This window comes from Ovis canadensis, chromosome 20 (assembly GCF_042477335.2).
Source record: "Ovis canadensis isolate MfBH-ARS-UI-01 breed Bighorn chromosome 20, ARS-UI_OviCan_v2, whole genome shotgun sequence".
In the NCBI taxonomy this organism is placed as follows: domain Eukaryota; kingdom Metazoa; phylum Chordata; class Mammalia; order Artiodactyla; family Bovidae; genus Ovis; species Ovis canadensis.
In genome coordinates, this window is record NC_091264.1 from 45,305,362 (window position 1) to 45,327,884 (window position 22,523).

General features: G+C 44.7%; 6 protein-coding genes and 2 non-coding genes across 8 annotated transcripts; 3 read left to right on the plus strand and 5 right to left on the minus strand.

Moving 5' to 3' along the window:
* Positions 1 to 299: 299 nt before the first annotated feature.
* LOC138425655 (histone H4) lies at positions 300 to 821 on the minus strand. Its single transcript, XM_069563784.1, has one exon. It carries the CDS (start codon positions 663 to 665, stop codon positions 354 to 356), a length of 312 nt encoding a protein of 103 aa, XP_069419885.1. The 5' UTR covers positions 666 to 821; the 3' UTR covers positions 300 to 353.
* Positions 822 to 3,448: 2,627 nt separating this feature from the next.
* LOC138425645 (histone H2B type 1-C/E/F/G/I) lies at positions 3,449 to 3,949 on the minus strand. Its single transcript, XM_069563774.1, has one exon. It carries the CDS (start codon positions 3,920 to 3,922, stop codon positions 3,542 to 3,544), a length of 381 nt encoding a protein of 126 aa, XP_069419875.1. The 5' UTR covers positions 3,923 to 3,949; the 3' UTR covers positions 3,449 to 3,541.
* A 235-nt stretch (positions 3,950 to 4,184) lies between these two features.
* On the plus strand, positions 4,185 to 5,375 carry LOC138425641 (histone H2A type 1-H). The gene has a single exon (XM_069563768.1). It carries the CDS (start codon positions 4,229 to 4,231, stop codon positions 4,613 to 4,615), a length of 387 nt encoding a protein of 128 aa, XP_069419869.1. The 5' UTR covers positions 4,185 to 4,228; the 3' UTR covers positions 4,616 to 5,375.
* A 1,250-nt stretch (positions 5,376 to 6,625) lies between these two features.
* Positions 6,626 to 7,476, minus strand: H3C10 (H3 clustered histone 10). The gene has a single exon (XM_069563757.1). It carries the CDS (start codon positions 7,388 to 7,390, stop codon positions 6,980 to 6,982), a length of 411 nt encoding a protein of 136 aa, XP_069419858.1. The 5' UTR covers positions 7,391 to 7,476; the 3' UTR covers positions 6,626 to 6,979.
* A 2,657-nt stretch (positions 7,477 to 10,133) lies between these two features.
* On the minus strand, positions 10,134 to 10,641 carry LOC138425638 (histone H2A type 1). The gene has a single exon (XM_069563765.1). The coding sequence runs from the start codon at positions 10,595 to 10,597 to the stop codon at positions 10,205 to 10,207; it is 393 nt and encodes a 130-aa protein (XP_069419866.1). The 5' UTR covers positions 10,598 to 10,641; the 3' UTR covers positions 10,134 to 10,204.
* Positions 10,642 to 10,881: 240 nt separating this feature from the next.
* LOC138425646 (histone H2B type 1-C/E/F/G/I) lies at positions 10,882 to 11,377 on the plus strand. The gene has a single exon (XM_069563775.1). The coding sequence runs from the start codon at positions 10,904 to 10,906 to the stop codon at positions 11,282 to 11,284; it is 381 nt and encodes a 126-aa protein (XP_069419876.1). The 5' UTR covers positions 10,882 to 10,903; the 3' UTR covers positions 11,285 to 11,377.
* A 6,003-nt stretch (positions 11,378 to 17,380) lies between these two features.
* TRNAM-CAU (transfer RNA methionine (anticodon CAU)) lies at positions 17,381 to 17,453 on the minus strand. The gene has a single exon. It is a non-coding gene; the product is annotated as a tRNA-Met (tRNA).
* A 2,898-nt stretch (positions 17,454 to 20,351) lies between these two features.
* Positions 20,352 to 20,423, plus strand: TRNAQ-UUG (transfer RNA glutamine (anticodon UUG)). Its single transcript has one exon. It is a non-coding gene; the product is annotated as a tRNA-Gln (tRNA).
* Positions 20,424 to 22,523: the final 2,100 nt, after the last annotated feature.

Genomic DNA, 22,523 nt, shown 5'->3' on the forward strand with positions numbered 1-22,523 from the left:
AATACAAGAGTTGTGTTTGGGGTTTTTTTTGTAAATAAAAAAAATAAAGGTACTTGGTATCAATCACTTTTATATTGACTAGCTACGTCCATTAGCTAGTCATGCAACTTTACGCCCCAAACAACCTAGTAAGAATGTGTTAAGATAAAAGCTTGACGGGGCACGGGATACCGCTGTACAAGGTGGGATTTGGCGCGCACGCGCCCTGGAGCAGAAACAAGACGGCCTTTTAGAGCAAAGTATTAAGTGTATTCTTCGCACTTGATGAAAACGAGAATTACAGCTCCTTACAAGGGCAATTGGGAAGCCCTGAAAAGGGCCTTTTGTTAAGTGAATGGAAACAAAATGAACACTCAGCCGCCGAAACCGTAGAGAGTGCGGCCCTGACGCTTGAGCGCGTAGACCACGTCCATGGCTGTGACAGTCTTGCGCTTGGCGTGCTCGGTGTAAGTGACCGCGTCGCGGATCACGTTCTCCAGGAACACCTTCAGCACCCCGCGAGTCTCCTCATAGATGAGCCCGGAGATGCGCTTCACACCACCACGACGAGCCAGGCGCCGAATGGCAGGCTTTGTAATGCCCTGGATGTTATCACGAAGAACTTTGCGGTGGCGCTTGGCGCCTCCTTTGCCCAGACCCTTTCCGCCTTTACCGCGACCAGACATAGCGATAGATCTGAAGACCGATAAAGCCTAACTTCGAAGCCTCGCGATGCAACTTTATACGTCTGTTAGCGGACCGAACTGAGAACCTGAAGAAAGGCGGAGGCGGGAAGTCACGCCCTAAGTGGGGGAGGGGAATTGGGCCAAAAAGAAAAAAAAAAAAAAGAGGCCTTCTCTGTTCCTTTGTACTGTGGTAACTTGTTACCTTAATATTTAGAATTGATTTTGAATGAGAGCGAAAACACGAATGTTGTGGAAAATAGAGAAAAGGGGAAGTAATAAAGTAATAACTTGTTACCGCACCGCACACAGATCTCCCCTAGTAGCTAATTTGGTATTTTGGTGAGCAGATAAAAGCACCGACTCCAAGAAAATGAATGCTATTCTATATATGGCCTTCTAAAACCTCTTTATACTGGTATATTTAAATCAACTACCCTTGAGTTTTTAATAACAAGTTAATGTCTGCTTATTATTGCTTACGAATTTTCCATAGCACAGTTTTAAACAGTTCTCTACCAATTCCTTAATCAGCAAGATATTTTAATATAATTTTTTTCCTGCTCTTGAAATACCACCTCTATCATTCTTAGAACTAGTACTAAAATTCTGTTCTCTCTATTACAGTTTCTAAATAATCTATTTGTTACATTCAGAATTAATTTTGGGATAGATTATATTTTGTCTATGATCAACTCTCCACTCAGCAAGATTTAAGGATTTATTTCCCACTAAGAGTATCATCTTTAATGTAATTTCTGTAATATACTGAGAAAATTTGTCCTTCCTAGTGAGTTTCCATTAGAATGTTTTCAACATTGCAAAATGTTTCAAGAAAAAAGAAAAGAAAACTCCTTTGGGCTTTTCAGAGGCACCAGGCTTTCCTGCCAACATAGGGAAGGTGCATTGTTTCAAAGATAACTGAAAAGGTGAAGGAAATTTAAAGTTTTCCAATTCTTCACTCTTAAACTGGCGTAAGAGAAAGGACTCAGGATTATTTTTAAAACTGCTCTTTAGCCATCTACTACCTTTAACAATGCTTATCATTTTACAGTTTTTTTATGGAAGGTGGTGGAGCAGGGTGGGGTAAATTGCAAAAAGAGGGATCTAGAAGAGAACCTAAAAAACTGTTAAAAACTATGCTGTCGCATGACGAGTCATCAAGTTCTGTTAATCCTCTATCTTAAAATTACTGTACATCCCAACTATAAAGGTTGAGATTTTAATAATGCACGAGGTTCTGGGGCAGCTGCAGCTTGGAGAGCAAGCACTCAAGACACACTGGTGGTGAAATCGGCCTCCTTGTCATCTAATATCTAAAACTACTAGATCCGCCTCTTCAATTTCAAACGCAGTAAGTAGAAAAGTAGTGAAAAGTTCCAACCAGGAGAGCCGTGAGCCACACCGGGTTTCATGACCTCCGGAGAAGAGGATTTCGATCAAGGGTCAGAGACGAGGCTTGATCATTTGAAGCTTACGTGAAATAAAACTTTATTAACGTATAGAGGGATAAAAGAAGCTTCTGACATCAGAAGGGGGCATGAGGAAGGGACAGAGTGACCCCCCTTGCTAGCTCTTCAGTTCAGTTTAGTTCAGTCGCTCAGTCGTGTCCGACTCTTTGCGACCCCATGAATCGCAGCACGTCAGGCCTCCCTGTCCATCACAAGCAGTTAAAGAATCACCTCAAATCTGAGAGTTGCATCAGGCCCCTTTTCCATAACAGGCATTTTGAGACAGCACTGGCATAAAGTGAGTCATCCCATGCCATAAAAAAATTGACATGAAATTTAAAGAAAGGCAGGTTACCAGCAAATACATAGTTTAATTACCATAGCTTAAGAGAAATTTTCCTTGAGTAAGACAACAATGGTTTGTTGAGTCATTATCTGTTCAAGGTTTGAGTCTTAGGCTGAACCTACTTGAAGACAGGCAGATTCCAAGGCAAATGCATCGTTCGTTAACAGAACTTAAGAAAAAGATTTCCATAAGAAAAACCCATTGGTTAGCTCAAGGTTTCGGAAAGGTTTAAGTTCAGGCAGAACCAGGTGTCATCTTGACAACACAAAAGAAACCTTTTAATTTTGTATAAAGATGGAAAAAAAAAAAGAAAAAGTCTGCCACTTGGAGTCTATTTCCTCCGCTTGGGGACCCCTAGCCTTCCAGTTACCCTCCGTGTAGCTTATTGGTTATACTGCAAAGAACCAATCCTATGTTAGAACTGTCTCTTTTGCTTCTTGTTATAATCATACATAATGAGCTGCCTCAGAGGATCCTGGCCCTCGGCCTGTTAAATTGCCTTTGTTCACGTCACAGATAATCTAAACCGCCCGCCTGTGGATGGCTACGAGAAGTTATTAATACATGCCTTCCCTGAAGCTGGCCATTCCCGGAGATGGCCCTTTTTACTTCCTTATTGCCTCTCCCGCTTCTGCTTTTTGACTTTTCCAGATACCGAGATGGTTAAGACATTAGTCTGCCCCATCATCTCGGTTTAGGCGGCTTTCTGAACCTAAACAGTTTGTTTCTGAGGCTCATTGGCCTAGAGTGCGGCGAGCAGCGAGTTTGGAGCCGGCAATGAACAAGACACAGATGCCAGATAGCTTAATTGGAAGACCTTAACTGTAAGGTCACAGAAAAACCCAGAAATGATTGTTTAACACCCTAGCTACTTACACTGCAACGAGTTATCTTTAGATACTTCGGCAAAGTGAAACTTAAGCCTTTCATCAAGAAAAAAAAAAAAAAAGCCCACCATATTGTAAAAACAGAACAACCTCTCAAACCAGTTATCAGTGGACAGGCCCTTTTATAGAAAAGGTAGGTGGCTCTGAAAAGAGCCTTTGGGTGAGAAGGAATCTGACTACTCTGCAGCCAGTTCCTCACTTGGAGCTGGTGTACTTGGTGACGGCCTTGGTGCCCTCGGACACGGCGTGCTTAGCCAGCTCCCCAGGCAGCAGAAGACGCACGGCCGTCTGGATCTCCCTGGATGTGATGGTCGAGCGCTTGTTGTAATGAGCCAGGCGCGACGCCTCGCCCGCGATGCGCTCGAAGATGTCGTTGACGAAGGAATTCATGATGCCCATGGCCTTAGACGAGATGCCGGTGTCCGGGTGGACCTGCTTCAGCACCTTGTACACGTACACGGAGTAGCTCTCCTTGCGGCTGCGCTTGCGCTTCTTGCCGTCCTTCTTCTGCGCCTTGGTCACCGCCTTCTTGGAACCCTTCTTCGGGGCAGGAGCGGACTTCGCTGGCTCAGGCATGGTGAAGTACTGCAGTCACAGAACCACTAGAGAAGTGAGAGCCGAACGGCACCCTTTTAAGGACAACGGTTTATGCAAATGAAGCGCAGTAGAGGTTTCTGGTGATTGGTGCGCCTTCTGTGTGACATCACAGCTCAGCTTCGCCCAATCAAGGTAGGCATTCTGCAGAGTCGCATTTCCATTGGTCTAAACAAAAGTAAAACGGTAGCCAATCGTACAGCTTTCTTTTCGCGCCCAGCGTGGGTTATAAACTTTCCGTTTCTGTATTCGCTTGTCATTCTCGAGGGTGACCGTTGATCCTGAGTCATGTCTGGACGTGGCAAACAAGGCGGCAAAGCTCGCGCCAAGGCCAAGACCCGCTCTTCGCGGGCAGGCCTCCAGTTCCCGGTGGGCCGAGTGCACCGCCTTCTCCGCAAGGGTAACTACGCCGAGCGGGTTGGGGCCGGGGCCCCGGTGTACCTGGCGGCGGTGCTGGAGTATCTGACGGCCGAGATTCTGGAGCTGGCCGGTAACGCGGCCCGGGACAACAAGAAGACCCGCATCATCCCGCGTCACCTGCAGCTGGCCATCCGCAACGACGAGGAGCTCAACAAGCTGCTGGGCAAAGTCACCATCGCTCAGGGCGGTGTCCTGCCCAACATCCAGGCGGTGCTGCTGCCCAAGAAGACTGAGAGCCACCACAAGGCTAAGTAAAGAACTAAGATTGAAAACTACCAAATAAACGGCTCTTTTCAGAGCCACTTCTATTATCATAGAAGAGAGTAACACAATTTCTTGCACCTGAAACTAATGTTTATTACAGCCCTGAGCCTTGGAACTTAATTCTCCGGTCGTGTAGGGCATGTTCTGGTCTATAGTTTAGAATTGGTATTTCGGGGCAGTTGTAAACAAGAGAATATTTGTATTAGACTAAGTTTCAAACTTAGTTAAATGTTAAATTTTGGTTACCTTTAACCAGGGGTCCGTATTAGAAACTTAAGTATGTGGTGTGAATTTTCATTCCATAAGTCGAATGCTACAGAGGGCCCTTCAGTGGTTTTATGTGAAAGATAAGCAGAAATCACCGAAGTGTCTAGGAAGGTAGCCTTGCAAAAGTATTGATATCGTTACCTGGGCTATAAAAGTACAAGCTGGGTTGTAACAACGATGGTGATGCATCCTATTGGTTCCAAGAACACTAATGATGAGAACTTAGTTTTAAACTGAAAAAAACAAAGTTTTCAGAATAATAAATACAAGATTTTGGTAGTCGGGCCTGAGGTCCTCTAATTTCAGAATATGAGACATGTTTGGAACATTTATGCCATTGAGCATTTTGGCCTTTTCAAGGATTGCCGACACAAAGACTTTTCCTCTTTTATTAAATGTTAACGTACTTGTTTTCAACAAATGCCACACACTTAAGTACCATACGTTGATAACAGTAATGAGATACTGCTTGTTCTAAAGAAAATCTAATGAAGAGAAACAAAAGGAAATAAAGTACAATGTAGCGAGAGGAGTAAGCACAGAATACAAAAAGAGCATAGAGAAGACTGAGAAGGGACATTTGGTCTGAGGATTAAAGGAAATTGGGAAATAGAGGAAAAACAGGGATTTCAGCAGGAAACCAGTGTCACCAGACTCGTGGCTTGTATGTGCAGGCAAATGACAAAAAGTTCGCTATTGGAAAATAAAGCAGAGAGGTCACAAGAGAGAAGTCAGAGGGATGGATTTCTAGGTCGTTCCTTTGGTTCTAAATCCTCTATATATCTTGTATGTTAGTCACTCGGTCGTGCCCGACTCTGCCACCCCATGAACTGTAGACCGACTTCCAAATCTTTATGTCCATCCCAGACTTCATTCAAGTTCAGACTGGCATATTCATCTCCTTTCTGATATTCTTTATTATTTGTTTTACTTTCTTATACTCATAGTGGAGAAGGCAATGGCAACCCACTCCAATACTCTTGCCTGGAAAATCCCATGGACGAAGGAGCCTGGTAGGCTGCAGTGCATGGGGTCACGAAGAGTCGGGCATGACTGAGCGACTTCAGTTTCATGTACTGAAGAAGGAAATGGCAACCGACTCCAGTGTTCTTGCCCGGAGAATCCCAGGGACGGGGGAGCCTGGTGGGCTGCCGTCTGTGGGTCGCACAGAGTCAGACATGACTGAAGCGACTTAGCAGCAGCAGCAGCATACTCATAGATCTCTGGGAAATTAAAAATGTATATCCCAGACTTATCATCATCGTCCTTACTCCCCCAGTGATTCTTACAGGCATCACCATCTACCAATATTAGCATGAACGAAAATGGTCTGGTGTATTCGTTGTCAGCCATTACGGGCTACAGTTCATGGGGTCGCAGAGTCGGCAACGACTGAATACACACGCACGCACACACTATGGGATGATGAAACTAAATTCCGGAAAAGCTTAGGTGGAAGGAAAACAAATGGTGGTTCGAGACCTGGAATATTTGTGTCCACGTAACTAGAAATATCCACATAACTAGGGCCACTACCTTCCCCTGAAAATAATCTTCAAGTAATGAAAACTGAGAAATCACATAGGTATAATAACTGCATATATTCAAGTGAGGGTGCCCTACCCAGCCAGCCCGAAGGGCATCTGTCCTAGGCTCCTCTTGACTTGGTGTTGTTCCCGAACCCAGACGTCCTGGTTTACAGTTAATTAAAAATCTACAGACTAAAAACTGGTCTTACACGTGCCCGCGGCTGGGGGAAGGAGGGAGCTTTAACCACTTTAAACCAAACGTCTCCCTTTCCATACAAAGGCTAATTCCTGGGGAGGGAGACTCTCAATACTTATCTCAAGGTGCAGAATGTTGGACTCACCCCAAATTCCACGTGGTGATTATAGGTCCTGCGTTTCACAACGCCACTCAGAAACACGACTACCATACCATCAGCGAGCAAAATTACAATGTTGAAAAAGCCTAACACTTTCTGCCACAAGGAAAACCAGGAGTAAATGGCAAGGTAACAGTCCCTTTTCATTGTGTATGTGGGCGGCTCTGAAAAGAGCCTTTGGGGTTGAGGAGAAACGTCCAGGCTCACGCCCTCTCCCCACGGATGCGGCGGGCAAGCTGGATGTCCTTGGGCATGATGGTGACGCGCTTGGCGTGGATGGCACACAGGTTGGTGTCCTCGAAGAGCCCCACCAGATAGGCCTCGCACGCCTCCTGCAGCGCCATCACGGCCGAGCTCTGGAAGCGCAGGTCAGTCTTGAAGTCTTGCGCGATCTCGCGCACCAGCCGCTGGAACGGCAGCTTGCGGATCAGCAGCTCCGTGGACTTCTGGTAGCGGCGGATCTCGCGCAGAGCTACCGTGCCGGGCCGGTAGCGGTGCGGCTTCTTCACGCCGCCGGTGGCCGGCGCGCTCTTGCGGGCTGCCTTGGTGGCGAGCTGCTTGCGCGGTGCCTTGCCGCCGGTAGACTTCCGAGCAGTCTGCTTAGTTCGAGCCATAGTGTCAGCAACTTTAACAAACCACACCTAGCCACATATTTATAGAGAGAGTCAGAAGCTGATTGGACAAAAGGCGACCAAGTCTGTCCAATCGGTAATCGGACTGACTCAAGTCAGTGCTCCTTCACTCAGTCGTGTCCGACTCTGCGACCCCACGGACTGCAGCACGCCAGGCTTCCCTATCCAGCACCAACTCCCGGAACCTGCTCAAACTTGTGTCCATCTACTCGGTGATGCCGACTCGAACTTTTCGATTGTTGCCCAAAGGCCTTGACCTCAATATTTTTTTTTCAAGTTTTCCTGTACAATTGTTTGCTATATAATAGCACTTTTCAGAAGACATAAATACACACTACAAGAGAAATATAGACTACAGTCTATGGGGTCGGGAAGAGTCGGACACGACTGAGCGACTTCACTTTCACTTTTCACTTTCATGCATTGGAGAAGGAAATGGCAACCCACTCCGGTATTCTTGCCTGGAGAATCCCAGGGACTGGTGGGCTGCCGTCTATGGGGTCACACAGAGTCGGACACGACTGACATGACTCAGCAGCAGCAACAACTATATTAGAATAAAATAAAAAACAGGAGACGTTCCTTTAGATAATATTTCAACCCAGTATATCTAAAATTTTCATTTCAACATGTAATCAATATAATTGTTAGATATTTCACATTCTTTTTAAATTTTGCACTAACCATTCAAAATACAGTGCACACATATAACATGTCCACCACTTTCTTTTTCAGGTTAGCCACATGTCCATTGCCCAGGGCCAATGGTTTTTACCATATTAAGACAATGAATGCAGCTCTATACCATCTCCCCTCAACTTTCCTCTAAACACAAATTTTAAGAACTTAAATTTGTTTTTCAGTAAAAACAATTTGATTTGCGTGTGAGGAATTCAAGTTATTACTTCATAAAGAAACACATCCTTGCCTGAACTTCTTTTCGAACAATTCCCTTGCAACATAATTGATTTTTCTATTTTAGGAATGTAATTCCTTTGTTTTTAAAGAATCTAAATCCCCACCAATAATGTATATTTACCACACATCCCATGAGTTTGCATCTATAATAGTTCCTTGCATGCATGTGTGATACTCGGTCACTAAGTTGTGTCTGACTCTTTATGACCCCCCCATGCACTGTAGTCTGCCAAGCACCTCTGTTCATGGAATTCTCCAGGCATACTGGAGCAGATTGCCATTTCCTTCTCCAGGGGATCTTCCCCAGCCGGGGATCGAACCCTTCGTCTCCTGCATTAGCAGGCGGATTCTTCCCCACTGAGCCACCTGGGAAGCCACTGGCAGAAACTTGGGATAAGCTCCTTGCCTGACATCTGAATTTTTCTGGTCATCTCCTTCCCCTCAGAGCCTAGAAATTACCTGGCAAGTTTTTTTTTTTTTTTCTACTTCAAAGTAAGTGGAAAACTATCTAATACCATCAGTACATCAAGATCTTTAACACAATAAAAATACCAAGAAGATGGCATTTTAACAGTAGAATTTAGCATTTTCATCCTAAAACGTATGACCATTACCTTATATCGACATCTCAATTTGTGTGGATGGGTCCAAGGGAGCTAGGAAAATACTTTAGAACACAAAAATAAGCCAATGGGTATAATTACGAGGTACCTCAGCTAACTTTTCCGATAAAAGACCTGAAGATTTAAAATTTCCATATTCAACAATGTAAAACAATGTACGCTGACGTGAAATTAGCGATGCTGAAATCAGCTCAGTTTCTCTGTACATCAGTACAGAACTGAATCTCGGAGACTGTTTTGGGTGAAGTAGAAAAGTTTTATTTCTTTGCCAGGCAAGAGGAGACACAACGGGCTCATGTCTCAAAGTGAAGTCTCTCAGTCGTGTCCGACTCGTTGCGACCCTATGGACTGTAGCCTACCAGGCTCCTCCGTCCATGGGATTTTCCAGGCAAGAATACTGGAGTGGGTTGTCATTTCCTTCTCCAGATCTTCCGGATCCAGGGGTTGATCCCGGGTCTCCAGTATTGTAGGCCGACACTTTACCGTCGGAGCCACCAGGTAAACTTGTCTCAAAAAACCGTCCCAACCTGGGAAGATTTGAAAAGGAGTTTTTATACTTCTCAAGGGCGTGGTTGCTGACAAGGTCAGGGAGTATGCAGGATATCAGTTGGTCGGCTCTCCTAATCTTGATGTGTTTCTCTGATCCCTTCAATCTTGCCTCAGGTGGTTTCTAGTCTGCTCCTTAGACTAGCAACTGTTCAAATCTGCTATTTGGAACTCAGGGAAGTCAAGGCTAGTCTTGCCTACAAGAAACAGGGAGAAAGAGCCACCATGTTTGGGAGTCCGACTAGGCCCCACTGTTTTCAGTAGGTTTTTCAGAATAACGCCTCCAACAATGGCCTTTGACCTAAGAAACAGATTTGATTTGCTCCCTGGACACACGAAACCTTTAGTTACTAAAGCCCAGAAAATCAAAAAGCCTTAAAACTGCCATAGAAAGGAATAAATCTCCCATCCTAACTCTTGTGCTTTCCAACTCAGTAATTGGCACAGGGTGGCAATACTTAACGAGTAAATAAATCCTCGTATCTGCCAATACTGATGGATAATAGTTTATAGACTACATGATAACACTTTAACAAAAGTGTCTCCGAAGTTTCAAGGTTGGCATAATACATGTTTATTCTCAACTATCATCTAGGATCTAAGGTTTAAAATTTAGTGCTCAGTTCTTCCAAAGAAACTTTTAAGTGGCTCTGAAAAGAGCCTTTGGTTTGGTTGAGACCGTTGAACTACTGAGAAGTAATCCAGACTTCTATTTGCCTTTCGCCTTGTGGTGGCTCTCAGTCTTCTTGGGCAGCAGCACCGCCTGGATGTTGGGCAGGACACCGCCCTGAGCGATGGTGACTTTGCCCAGCAGCTTGTTGAGCTCCTCGTCGTTGCGGATGGCCAGCTGCAGGTGACGCGGGATGATGCGGGTCTTCTTGTTGTCCCGGGCCGCGTTACCGGCCAGCTCCAGAATCTCGGCCGTCAGATACTCCAGCACCGCCGCCAGGTACACCGGGGCCCCGGCCCCAACCCGCTCGGCGTAGTTACCCTTGCGGAGAAGGCGGTGCACTCGGCCCACCGGGAACTGGAGGCCTGCCCGCGAAGAGCGGGTCTTGGCCTTGGCGCGAGCTTTGCCGCCTTGTTTGCCACGTCCAGACATGACTCAGGATCAACGGTCACCCTCGAGAATGACAAGCGAATACAGAAACGGAAAGTTTATAACCCACGCTGGGCGCGAAAAGAAAGCTGTACGATTGGCTACCGTTTTACTTTTGTTTAGACCAATGGAAATGCGACTCTGCAGAATGCCTACCTTGATTGGGCGAAGCTGAGCTGTGATGTCACACAGAAGGCGCACCAATCACCAGAAACCTCTACTGCGCTTCATTTGCATAAACCGTTGTCCTTAAAAGGGTGCCGTTCGGCTCTCACTTCTCTAGTGGTTCTGTGACTGCAGTACTTCACCATGCCTGAGCCAGCGAAGTCCGCTCCTGCCCCGAAGAAGGGTTCCAAGAAGGCGGTGACCAAGGCGCAGAAGAAGGACGGCAAGAAGCGCAAGCGCAGCCGCAAGGAGAGCTACTCCGTGTACGTGTACAAGGTGCTGAAGCAGGTCCACCCGGACACCGGCATCTCGTCTAAGGCCATGGGCATCATGAATTCCTTCGTCAACGACATCTTCGAGCGCATCGCGGGCGAGGCGTCGCGCCTGGCTCATTACAACAAGCGCTCGACCATCACATCCAGGGAGATCCAGACGGCCGTGCGTCTTCTGCTGCCTGGGGAGCTGGCTAAGCACGCCGTGTCCGAGGGCACCAAGGCCGTCACCAAGTACACCAGCTCCAAGTGAGGAACTGGCTGCAGAGTAGTCAGATTCCTTCTCACCCAAAGGCTCTTTTCAGAGCCACCTACCTTTTCTATAAAAGGGCCTGTCCACTGATAACTGGTTTGAGAGGTTGTTCTGTTTTTACAATATGGTGGGCTTTTTTTTTTTTTTTTCTTGATGAAAGGCTTAAGTTTCACTTTGCCGAAGTATCTAAAGATAACTCGTTGCAGTGTAAGTAGCTAGGGTGTTAAACAATCATTTCTGGGTTTTTCTGTGACCTTACAGTTAAGGTCTTCCAATTAAGCTATCTGGCATCTGTGTCTTGTTCATTGCCGGCTCCAAACTCGCTGCTCGCCGCACTCTAGGCCAATGAGCCTCAGAAACAAACTGTTTAGGTTCAGAAAGCCGCCTAAACCGAGATGATGGGGCAGACTAATGTCTTAACCATCTCGGTATCTGGAAAAGTCAAAAAGCAGAAGCGGGAGAGGCAATAAGGAAGTAAAAAGGGCCATCTCCGGGAATGGCCAGCTTCAGGGAAGGCATGTATTAATAACTTCTCGTAGCCATCCACAGGCGGGCGGTTTAGATTATCTGTGACGTGAACAAAGGCAATTTAACAGGCCGAGGGCCAGGATCCTCTGAGGCAGCTCATTATGTATGATTATAACAAGAAGCAAAAGAGACAGTTCTAACATAGGATTGGTTCTTTGCAGTATAACCAATAAGCTACACGGAGGGTAACTGGAAGGCTAGGGGTCCCCAAGCGGAGGAAATAGACTCCAAGTGGCAGACTTTTTCTTTTTTTTCCCACCATGTTCTTGCCTGGAGAATCCCAGGGATAGCAGAGCCTGGTGGGCTGCCATCTATGGGGTTGCACAGAGTCGGACACGACTGAAGCGACTTAGCAGCAGCAGCAGCAGCATACAAAATTAAAAGGTTTCTTTTGTGTTGTCATGATAACACCTCAGCACACCGTGGCTGAGGGCACCAAGGCGGTCACCGAATACACCAGCTCCAAGTAAACGTCATTATAGGCCGTGTGGAACCCAAAGGCTCTTTTCAGAGCCACTCAAACATTCTCCAGAAAAGAGCCGGTGCCCCTTTCCTATCAGTTCGGAGGGGGGGGGGGGGGGGGGGGGGGGGGGGTGATTGCTATCCCTTGAGTGGCATTTTTTAAAACGTGGTTTAACGGAAATAAAATATCTGGGTGTTAAGAAAGTTGCAGTTTTGTGAGAATTTCTATTATAGAAACTAGGTTCATCTGATGCCTCCCCTTAGGTTTATACTGGATAGCCGCAATACCTAAAAACCTCGAGGGCAACAGTTCGAACGCTGGAGAACCCCAGGAAATCACGAAACTGATTTACTGACTTCCTAACACATTTTTTCTTTTAGTAGTAGCTTCTCAGGAAGCCCCAGATTCAAATACTTGCAGTTTCGTTAAGTTCTACTGATGTGACTGGGAGCCTGCAAGCACTGAATGGGGGCCATTTTTGCATACACGGGAACTACAAATCTATTCTTTGCATATCCCTTCTCTTTATATCATACTGCAGGTCCGAATGCAGGATCTAAGGAACATATCTTACAGCTACACAACGTGATCTGAATTGCTTTCGAACTCATTAAAAGATAGATACCCCTGAGACGAACTTTTACAAGTGAGAATGTCAATACAAGTTGCAATGATATCAGCCACCAAAGCCAGAGGGTGCTTCCCTGACCCCTGAGAGAATAACGTCCACAGCGGTGACCCTCTTGCCCTTAGCATGTTGGGTATAGGTTTTGGGGTCATGTTCACTTTTTCTAATAAGATTTCAGCACCCCGCAGGTCTCTATGTAGCCGAGATAAAAGATGCCTTAACCACCCCTGCGGGCCTGGCGCGGGAAGGCGGGCATGGTGATGCCCTGAATGTTGGCACACAGGAACTTACTGTGGCTTATCGTAATTTATAGTCCCGCCTTGCCGGGGTCCAGCCCCGGTGGATCCAGGGTGATTCAAAGGTGGGGACGGAGTCGGTGTCCTTGGAAAAATACATATTTAATTACAGATATGTAGAGAGATTAGAAACGGATAGTGTAGTAGGAAGGTTAGTGGAGGAAAAGAGGCTGAATAACTTGGATTATATGGAATAGCATCCATGCTCCAGATGGGAATTCAGCCAGAAAAACGAGGAGCAAGAAAGAACGACATGGGGGTATCAGTCTTTCTGGAAACTGATCCGATTTCTTTATTTTTGGGTTTGCTTATATACCTTTTGTTACATATAGGGAAGAATACAGAGTCACGTGGGGGTCAGCAGTCCTGACCTTTATCAAAATCACGTGCTTCACATAAAAAGGTCTTAGGGATTTTATGATCCTTTCTTTCTGATAACCAAAAACTTATTTTTTCCAAGGGTGTTTTTTCTTAAACCAGGCATCACCCTCCAAATAAAGTTACACTCCTATAGGGTGAGGGTGTAGTGAGTTACAATCAAGAAAGGAATTTATGTAACCCAAAGTTAACGTGATTAATCTTAAAGGGTAATGTTATTTCTCCTATATGCTTAAAGGTTAATACTTATTTCTCCTATATGCTAGTTATATTCATTATAAGGGCAGGGAATATGGAGATTTAGCAGCAAACATCAGCCCAACAAATGAAAATCCTTTCACCAATGTTCCCCTTAAGATCTATTTAGTCTTAAGATAGTGATAAAGTTACATTTTTACATAGCAAGGACACAGTGATTTATAACAAAGTACAGTGATCTATTACAAAAGAGAAAAGTCACTAACTCAAAAAGTCTAGTATTGCTAACCTTAAAAATTACTATATTTCCTTTTCTATATTCCAAAAACAGTGAATAATATATTCCCAGGTGCCTCAGGATATGGAGGCCTGGCAGCAATCATTGACTCAACAAGAAGAAAAAGCCCTATGCTAATTAAGACTCTCAAAATACTCCAAAACTCTCTGTGCTCTTTATGGTTGAGAGGTAGTAAACAATCATGTGCATAGTGGCAGGAGTATGGATAATCCTGTCACACAAGCTAGTCTGTCAGCAGAGAGGTTTGACCTGAGACATCCTTGTCCCACCCAGAGCAGGGAATTAGCAGCAATTATTGACACAACAAATGAAAAACCCTTCACCAATATAATTCCTAACCAACCCATTATACTAATAATTTCCAACTCCCCAAAAGAATTTGCCTTTAGTAAGTCTAAAACATCTCGTGCCTCTCAGGTTGGGAGGCTGTAAACAATCACATGTGGCCAGACGAACCTATACAGGTGGGCTAGATAACCTTCAGAGGAGTCAGTAAGCTGAAACACCCTTGTCACGCCCAGGAATTTTTATTGACTTGGAGCTGCAAGTTAACTCCTCCTCCGAGAGAAATGGTTATGGGAGAGCCTCCAGTAAAGTTGGATGTGTAGGTGAGAGCATAAAACAGACTCTGGTTTTGGGTAGATGCTCGGGAACAGGGGATTTCCTGAGGCTTGATCACGCCTTTGCGTATGCCAAGCCTCCTTCCTCATGACCTTTGCCACGGCGGAGTTCCTCACGCTGGGCCCCGCACCTCCCCACCTTGGCACGGCCTGAACATGTTGAGAGTACAGATAAATGGAAGTTCTAAAGACAAAAGTGGGGTGGGGGTGAGGGTGACGGAGATGTACTTTCAAGCCGGCGTGGGGGAGGAGGAGCCAGGCATTTAGCTGAATTTTTCGGACCAAATTGAAAACTACAGAAATTCGGCGGGACAGATTCGCAGTTCTCGTTTCTCCCACTTCCGTGTTTCAAACAAAGGCGGAGGAGGAGATACCAGCCGAGGCTGCTCCCGAAGTAGCAGAGTTCTCTTGGATAACGTGAGGCTGACGGTATGCTCCCCGTGGAAGAAAGAAAGGATCCTGTGGATCGAGATGTATTGGACACGAAAAGGAGATTGACCAGTGAACGTGGATCTCCAGTTGCTACTTTGCCTAACTGCAGATGAAGACATAAGATGTAGTGAAGCTCGCAGCCTGAATTGGATTAGGAACGGAAGGACTAACTTCTGGCCCCAGCTCCACCACTTGCTCTGTGGCCATGGAGAAATTTAACCACTCTGAGTATTCCACTCTGTGGAAAGCACTGTTCGCAAACACACCATGTGCAATGTGGCATATTACAGTGTACTAACGATGTATGCTAGATTGTGAGGACAGTTCTACAAAGTAGGTAGTGTCATCATCTCCATCATCTCAAAGCAAAACACAAGTAATTTACCAAATGTCACACACAAAAAAAGCTCTGAAACGACTTTGTTTTTATCAGAGTCACTCCTACAGCATGGGGGGGCTTCCCTGGTGGCTCAGAGGTTAAAGCGTCTGCCTGCAATGTGGGAGACCTAGGTTTGATCCCTGGAGAAGGAAATGGCAACCCACTGCAGTATTCTTGCCTGGAGAATCCCATGGATGGAGGAGTCTGGAGGGCTACAGTCCACGGGCACGACTGAGCGACTTCACTTTCACTTTCCTACAGCATGACTATTCATGTATTCAGTTATTGGGCATTGGCCATGTTTTGAGTGCTGTGCTATATTCTTAGCCCAACTAGGCCACTTCTTGACTGTGTCTTGCCACAGGCTATGTAAAGTATGGCTCACCAGACCTTTCCTCTGTAAAATGGAAGTAACTCGAAAATTACGATGGTAAATTTACAGGGAGTTTAGTAGCTCTTGATCACTCAATGTTCTTTTGTCCTTTTCTCTCAGGTATCTTTGCATATGTATCAGAATGACATGAGATAATAAATATGAAGACTTTAATTAATAAAGCATTTTTTTTTCTACTGGGAAGCCGGTAAATCAGTGGGACTCTAGCCAATTTTGTATTATTAATCCCCCCTCCCCCGCCGGCCCCCCACCCCCCGCACTCACGCACCCTGTTGCTTTACAGTATTAACAAACTTTCAATAATGCTTTTTTCTTTTACCACGCTTTCCAGGTTCTAAAAGAAATCTCTGTAATAGTAAAACTGCTCAAAGTGATCAGTAAAAGATAACTATTTCTCGTCTGTCCTCTAATAATCTTCAGTGAATAACAGCAAACAAGATTTTAAACATTTAAATGGGATTTAATGCCAAAGGGATTTTAAATGTTCTTGCTGCCACCAAAACCCAGCTGTATTTCCTAAACCATCCTTTCATCCAGTTAACTAACAAATATTATTCAGCATTTACTATTCACACAGGATAGTCACTGTATGCTGGGATAGGAATGGAAAATTCCGAATAAGGCTGTTCTTGAACTTAATTCTCTGTCACTGCTGGTGGCCTTGAAAACTGAGAGAACATTCATACAGGAAAAGTGGGCGGTATCCAGCATATTTAAAAACACGCATATCCCTACTCCCAGCAACCTCATCTCTAGGAATTTACCATTTTTGAAAATGTGAAAAATGACATGTTACAGAGTTTTCCAAGCAGCCCAGTTTGTAGTACCAAAGACTAGAAGTAATCTGAATGGTGAACAATAAAGTAGAACATTACAGTATATCATTCTACCTGCAGGTAAAAACAAATCTGAAGGCTCTTTTGCATAATATTAGTAGCAATATTTACTGCTTAGTGTGTGCCAGATAATGTCCTAAAACTTTCCCTGTGTGCTTTGCTGCGACCGACTCTGCGACCCTTTGAACTGCAGCCCACCAGATTCCTCTGTCCATGGGACTTTTCAGGCAAGAATACTGGAATAGGTTGCCATTTCCTTCTCAAGGGATCTTCCCCACCCAAGGATCAAACCCACGGTCTCCTGTGTCTCCTGCATTGCAGGCGGATTCTTTACCTGCTGAGACATAGAGGAAATCCCAAAATGTCCTTGTATACATTAAATCACTTATTCTTTATAACAATATTTTGAGTTAAATTACTGTTTATATTTGTTTTACAGATTATAAAATACAGGTCCAGAGATGATAAGAAACTTACCTGTAAATGTACAGCTAGTAACAGTCGTGCCCCACTCTTAGCGACCCCGTAGACTGTGGTCCACCAGGCTCCCTGTACATGAAAATTTCCAGGCAAGAATACTGGAGTGAGTTGCCATTTCCTTCTCAGGGAGCGAGCCTCGCGTCTCCCAAGCCGCCTTAAAAAGAAATGCCCCCTCTGAGGTTCGAACTCAGGACCTTCAGATTATGAGACTGACGCGCTGCCTACTGCGCTAAGGAGGCAGATATGCATACCAACTCCTATTCGAATGTAGTCTAGCTTCAGAAACCGTATTTGTAACCACTATATGGTTTCCTCAAGTATTGATAGGTGATGATCTCCATGATTTACTGTCAAGTGCCAAAAGCAAGATACAGGATAATGTGCAGTAGATTTTTGTATACATAGGTTTGTATGAATCTAAAATATCTCCAGGAGACTACTACACAAATTGCTAATATTGGTCATTTTTGTAGAAAGAATGCTGGATAGCCTAGAAGCAAGGATGGATAGAAAATCTTTTTTGATTGTGATGTTTTTTTGCACTTTGAATTTTTAGTCATATGTGCACATTGTCTGTAAACAAACAAATGAAATAATAAGATAATAAATGCTTCAGTAGAGATGTATGTGGAAAACCCAAGGAGCAAAGAATAAGTAATAGTTACCAGCAGAGGGGAGTGGTGTACAAAACAGCATTCTGGGCAGATGAAGTAAGAACGTAGGTGTCACATTCAAGGCACTGGGAATGTTGGTGGGACTAACGTCTACAGGAGTGGGCAAAAGGGAGCGGTGCAAAGGGTTGAGCAAGCAGTCTGAATGTTACACCAAGGGCTTCATTCTGTATCATGAGTACACTTCTCAAAACAACGATATGACTTCAGTATAAAACCTCTAGGTGTGAACCATGAAGAGTTTATCAAATAAGATTCTGAAATAGTCATGATTCTAGGTGCCAGTTTAACATTGTATGGTCATTTAAATGAAGCAGACTGTCACATTATTTGTTAAATTATCTATCAGTCATAGATGTTTCTTTGTTTTTCTGAGCATGATAGAGACAGAAAAAGTACCACTAATCCATTAGGGAACTAGTAGTCCTTTTCTTAACCAGTTAAAAAGAGATGTCAAATACATTCTTACCTTTGCAACCAGGGAATCAGAATTGCAAACTGCATTGATCTATATTTAAGGACTCTGCAATAATGTCTAATTTTTGGACTTCATGGACCTGTCTCTTACAAATCAAGTGACACTCCCACATTTTTATTAGCTGAGAACAGACAGTAGTTTCATATTGGACAGGATTTCATATTGGACACGAGAAAGGGAATCTGACAACACATTAGGTCACTTTTTACAGCCAGATAATTAATAAATTAATAAAATTCTTAATATATCAGCTCCTTAGAGGTGATGTGGATAAAGATAAAGAAAAGAAAGAGGACTTTGGGAAAGGTGATTTTAAAGAAGGCATGTGGATAAGGCCTCACAGAGGAGTCATTGGCATAAAGTGATGAGTCACTACTTGCGGGAATCTGTTCCAGGCAAAAGGAACAAGTACCCAAAACAGGCCCCTGCTTAGTGTGTTTTGGGAACTGCCAAAGGCTGTTGTGGCTGGAGCAGAGGGAGCCATGGGATGAGAAGTTTTGACTTCTCATCTTTTTCTCTTTGTTCAACTTAATTTCTGCATAGAGCCTCAACAACCTGCAAGTTTTCTAGATAGCTGCTGAAAAAAATGCCCTGCAAAGCAAGAGAAGATCACTCCATCTCTGTTAAGATCTACATCCAGAAAAAAAATAAATAAATAAAATTGTTATAAAACCATTCCTGAAGACGTGGGTTCTACCAAAGGAGTCTTATTCTCAGCCATACCCCAGTACCAAGCCCAGAGCCTAGAATGTACACTGAGTCAATGACATGCCAACCAATGTCTTTTTACAGCTTAATATAATGAAAGGATGTAACACTTAGATGGTTATCTAAAGAGGGGGAGTTTTCTTATCTTTAATCATCCCACTCCCACAAGACCCCACACAAGCCTGCCAATTTTGTGAACAAACATTAGTTTTGAAAATATATGACAAACAAATTGGCCCATAGGAAGACACTGATGTTCACATTACTTATGGTGGCAAAATATTGGGAACACTCTCATTGGGCAAAACTAAGAGATTAGGTCTAGAAAATTCCTGTTTCTAGACCTGTTCAGGTTACTGTTTCTGCATGCTAAAGAGCCCAAACTTGATGGCACAAAGCATTTTATTAATCTTCATGGAGTCTGTGGTCAGGAATTAGGTCAGAGCACAGCTGCAATGGCTATCAGCTCTAAAATGTCTGGGGCTTTAGGCAGAAGATCATTGACTTGTGATTTACAGGACAACTGCTGAGGGCTAGAATTATCTAAAAGCATCTTCACTTGCTTGTCTGGCAATCGACACTGGCTGTGGGCTAGGACTAACATTCAGAGGACTTTTTTTTTTTTTTTTTTGCCACTCGACCTGTGGGATCTTTTTCCCTGACCGGGGATCCAATCTGGTTGCACATCAATGGAAGTGCAGAGTCCCACTGGATGACCAGGGAATTCCCAGCCTGAGCACTTTTATGTAATCTGGCTCCCTAACTGTGTGGTGGCTTCAGAATGGTCAGACGTCTCATACATTCCAAAGAGGAGTGCCCCAGGACACCTAACCAGAAGTTGTGACATCCTATCTCAGAATAAAAGTCATAATCCTAACAAGGTCCCACACAGCACTGCCAGTTGTATATGAGAAGATGATTAAATGAGAGGGTACAAAGGTGGAAGCAGTGACTTCACCCTTAGAAAAGATCCTTGAAAATCCAGATGAAAATGTTTTACAAAAGTCATGCTGTTCTAAGGATAATTCTCGGTATAGGAATATCCTGAGCATTACTGGACTTCCAGCATCTGGCCCTAACCTGAAAACCAGTTGTGCCACTAAGCCATTAGGACAACCAAAACACCCACACATTTTCAAAATTACCGCTCCAGAAGGTACAGTTTTGGGGGGGGGGGGTCGTTGGAGGGGTCACGTTGTTTGAATTTTGGTAATTGGCATCTAGTGCCTCAAAGATGAATATTTGCCACAAGAGATACTTTTTCAAAACCTTTTCTCATGGGCCCCATGGTGTAATGGTTAGCACTCTGGACTTTGAATCCAGCGATCCGAGTTCAAATCTCGGTGGGACCTTCCTGGTTGTTTCCGCGTTCGTTTTTACTTCTGCAATCTCGTCCCTTAACCCAGCCTTTTCCCTTGTAATCCAACCCACCACGCGTCAGTATTAACGAGCAATAGTAACAGAGTCTTCTCTGATGGGAAGTCGGAGCCCACCGGCTGCTGAGCGAAGCTGTGTTCAGAATCCAGTACCACCAGGAGAAGCCGCCGGTCCTATAACCCGTGCCCAGGTCTGCCCAGGTCCGGATGCGGAGGCGCCGTCTCTCCGCTGAGACAGCTTTATTCCTAGAAAGAAATCTGTGTGAGCAGGCAAGAGAACTTTGTTTTTAAAAGAATGGCCACTTCACCTTAAAACTGGAAAAGGGAGTCTAAACTGAGACGTGATAAATTTGTGATTAGAAGGCGATTAGGGGCGGTTCTGTTCTCTCTTGCGGCTGGGCTCTTCACAGAGGGCGCTCAAAGGAGGCATCTGAGCCCACGGAGCAGAGCACGATAGATGGACTAGCAGTCCCGGCCCTTAACACTTTCAGGCCACCTCTTCCCATCATAACTGCAAATCCCTTCAATTCTTACTTAGACTTATGCTAGGAATACCTCTGCACAAAGTTGATCCTGTGGGACTGTTCTTCAAACTGTGGGTAGCAACCCATGAGTGAGCAGCCCTTGCTATTATTACCTTTGAGAATTCCAGTACAGGACGAGTTCTTTCCACCTTGCTGAGGGCAGCTCCCCACATTTTCATGACTGTTGAAACCTAACCTAACCTGCCCACACCTCCAACCTCGTTTGTCACCGTTCCTGTCACACTCATCCCTCCAAAATATCTTCTAGTCACAAGCCATGATACAATCATTTCTACCATTTTCTTTTCCTTTCTGTATTTACTACCAGCAAAACGTTTTTGCGCTCCGTTTTGCCTCCAGTTCTGATTCTCTGTTCATTCCTCAAATATTAACTTAGACCTTTAAGCCCTTCTTACCCAGGCCTTCATTGGCTCCCTTATCTAGGCTCGCGTGCTCCATCTGTCTTTCCTCAGCACCCAAATGTCCCCTTCTCCTACCACCTCACGTTTTAACTGCTTCTAGACCGAGGATATCCTAGGGGAGAGACCAGTCCTGTGGCTTTGTTCACCTTTCACTTCTCAATCCCACAATTCCTGGCTCCTGTTAGGAGTTTAAAAATATTGAGTGCAGAGTTCCCTGGCGGCCTAGTGGTTAGAAATCCAGACTATCCCTGGTTGGGGAACTGAGATCCCATAGGATATGTGGCCAAAAGAAACAAACAAAAAAATTAATTAAATAAAGAGAAAAGAGAAACTTGCTGAGTGCATAAAGTTTCACCTAATCTGATTTGATCATCCCAGAACCCAGGGTAGCTTGTGTCCATGTTTGGTTCCAAAACATTCTGCTCTGCTTTTTCCCAAATTCATTCTCACTCTTTTCCTTCAATGATCCCAAGTCTACAGTAAACTCTAAGAACCAGACTTTGCCCAGGACTGGAGCAGAAACTTCCCTGGTGAATGTCTTAATGAGGCCACAGCAGTAGCTCAATTTGGAGTTGAGGAAGGATATGTAATAGGAGCACCGAATTTTGAATCCGAATTTGAAAAGAAAGTCTCTTTTGACTACTTGCTTGCCCTGTCATCCTAAAGTCTGGATGTGCCTACTTTTGGTTATCTATTGGCTAAGGAGAGGCCAGTGCCTGCCATTAGCCTCTGAAAAGCGCTAATTACACATTTGTCATCCAGTTGAACATTTCTGAACGCTGCACAGAAAGCAAGGATTTAATCTGAAGGCGTTCTTTTTCCCTTTCTGGGGGTGCAGGAAGGAGACTGTAGCCTCTGAACACTGCACTTTATTCATTCCTTGCTCCAAGGGCTTCACTTGCTGTCCTCATCACAGTTCGCCTGAGGGTGAGTCTGGGAAAGCTGTAGGATGTGGCCCTGGGAAGTACAGGCCTTTTCTCTGCAACACGGGGCACCGCTGCTGCACAGGTCAAGGCCTCTTCCTCACGCAGTGCACTTTTGCTAACATATCAGCAACCACACAGAGTCAAGGCCATTGGGACTATTCTCTGAGGCACGGAAAACGTCATCTGGCTGGTGTATCCGTTGCT

Coding starts and splice junctions, on each gene's coding strand:
- LOC138425655 (XM_069563784.1), bottom strand. CDS start 665: ATGTCTGGTCGCGGTAAAGGCGGAAAGGGTCTGGGCAAAGGAGGCGCC.
- LOC138425645 (XM_069563774.1), bottom strand. CDS start 3,922: ATGCCTGAGCCAGCGAAGTCCGCTCCTGCCCCGAAGAAGGGTTCCAAG.
- LOC138425641 (XM_069563768.1), top strand. CDS start 4,229: ATGTCTGGACGTGGCAAACAAGGCGGCAAAGCTCGCGCCAAGGCCAAG.
- H3C10 (XM_069563757.1), bottom strand. CDS start 7,390: ATGGCTCGAACTAAGCAGACTGCTCGGAAGTCTACCGGCGGCAAGGCA.
- LOC138425638 (XM_069563765.1), bottom strand. CDS start 10,597: ATGTCTGGACGTGGCAAACAAGGCGGCAAAGCTCGCGCCAAGGCCAAG.
- LOC138425646 (XM_069563775.1), top strand. CDS start 10,904: ATGCCTGAGCCAGCGAAGTCCGCTCCTGCCCCGAAGAAGGGTTCCAAG.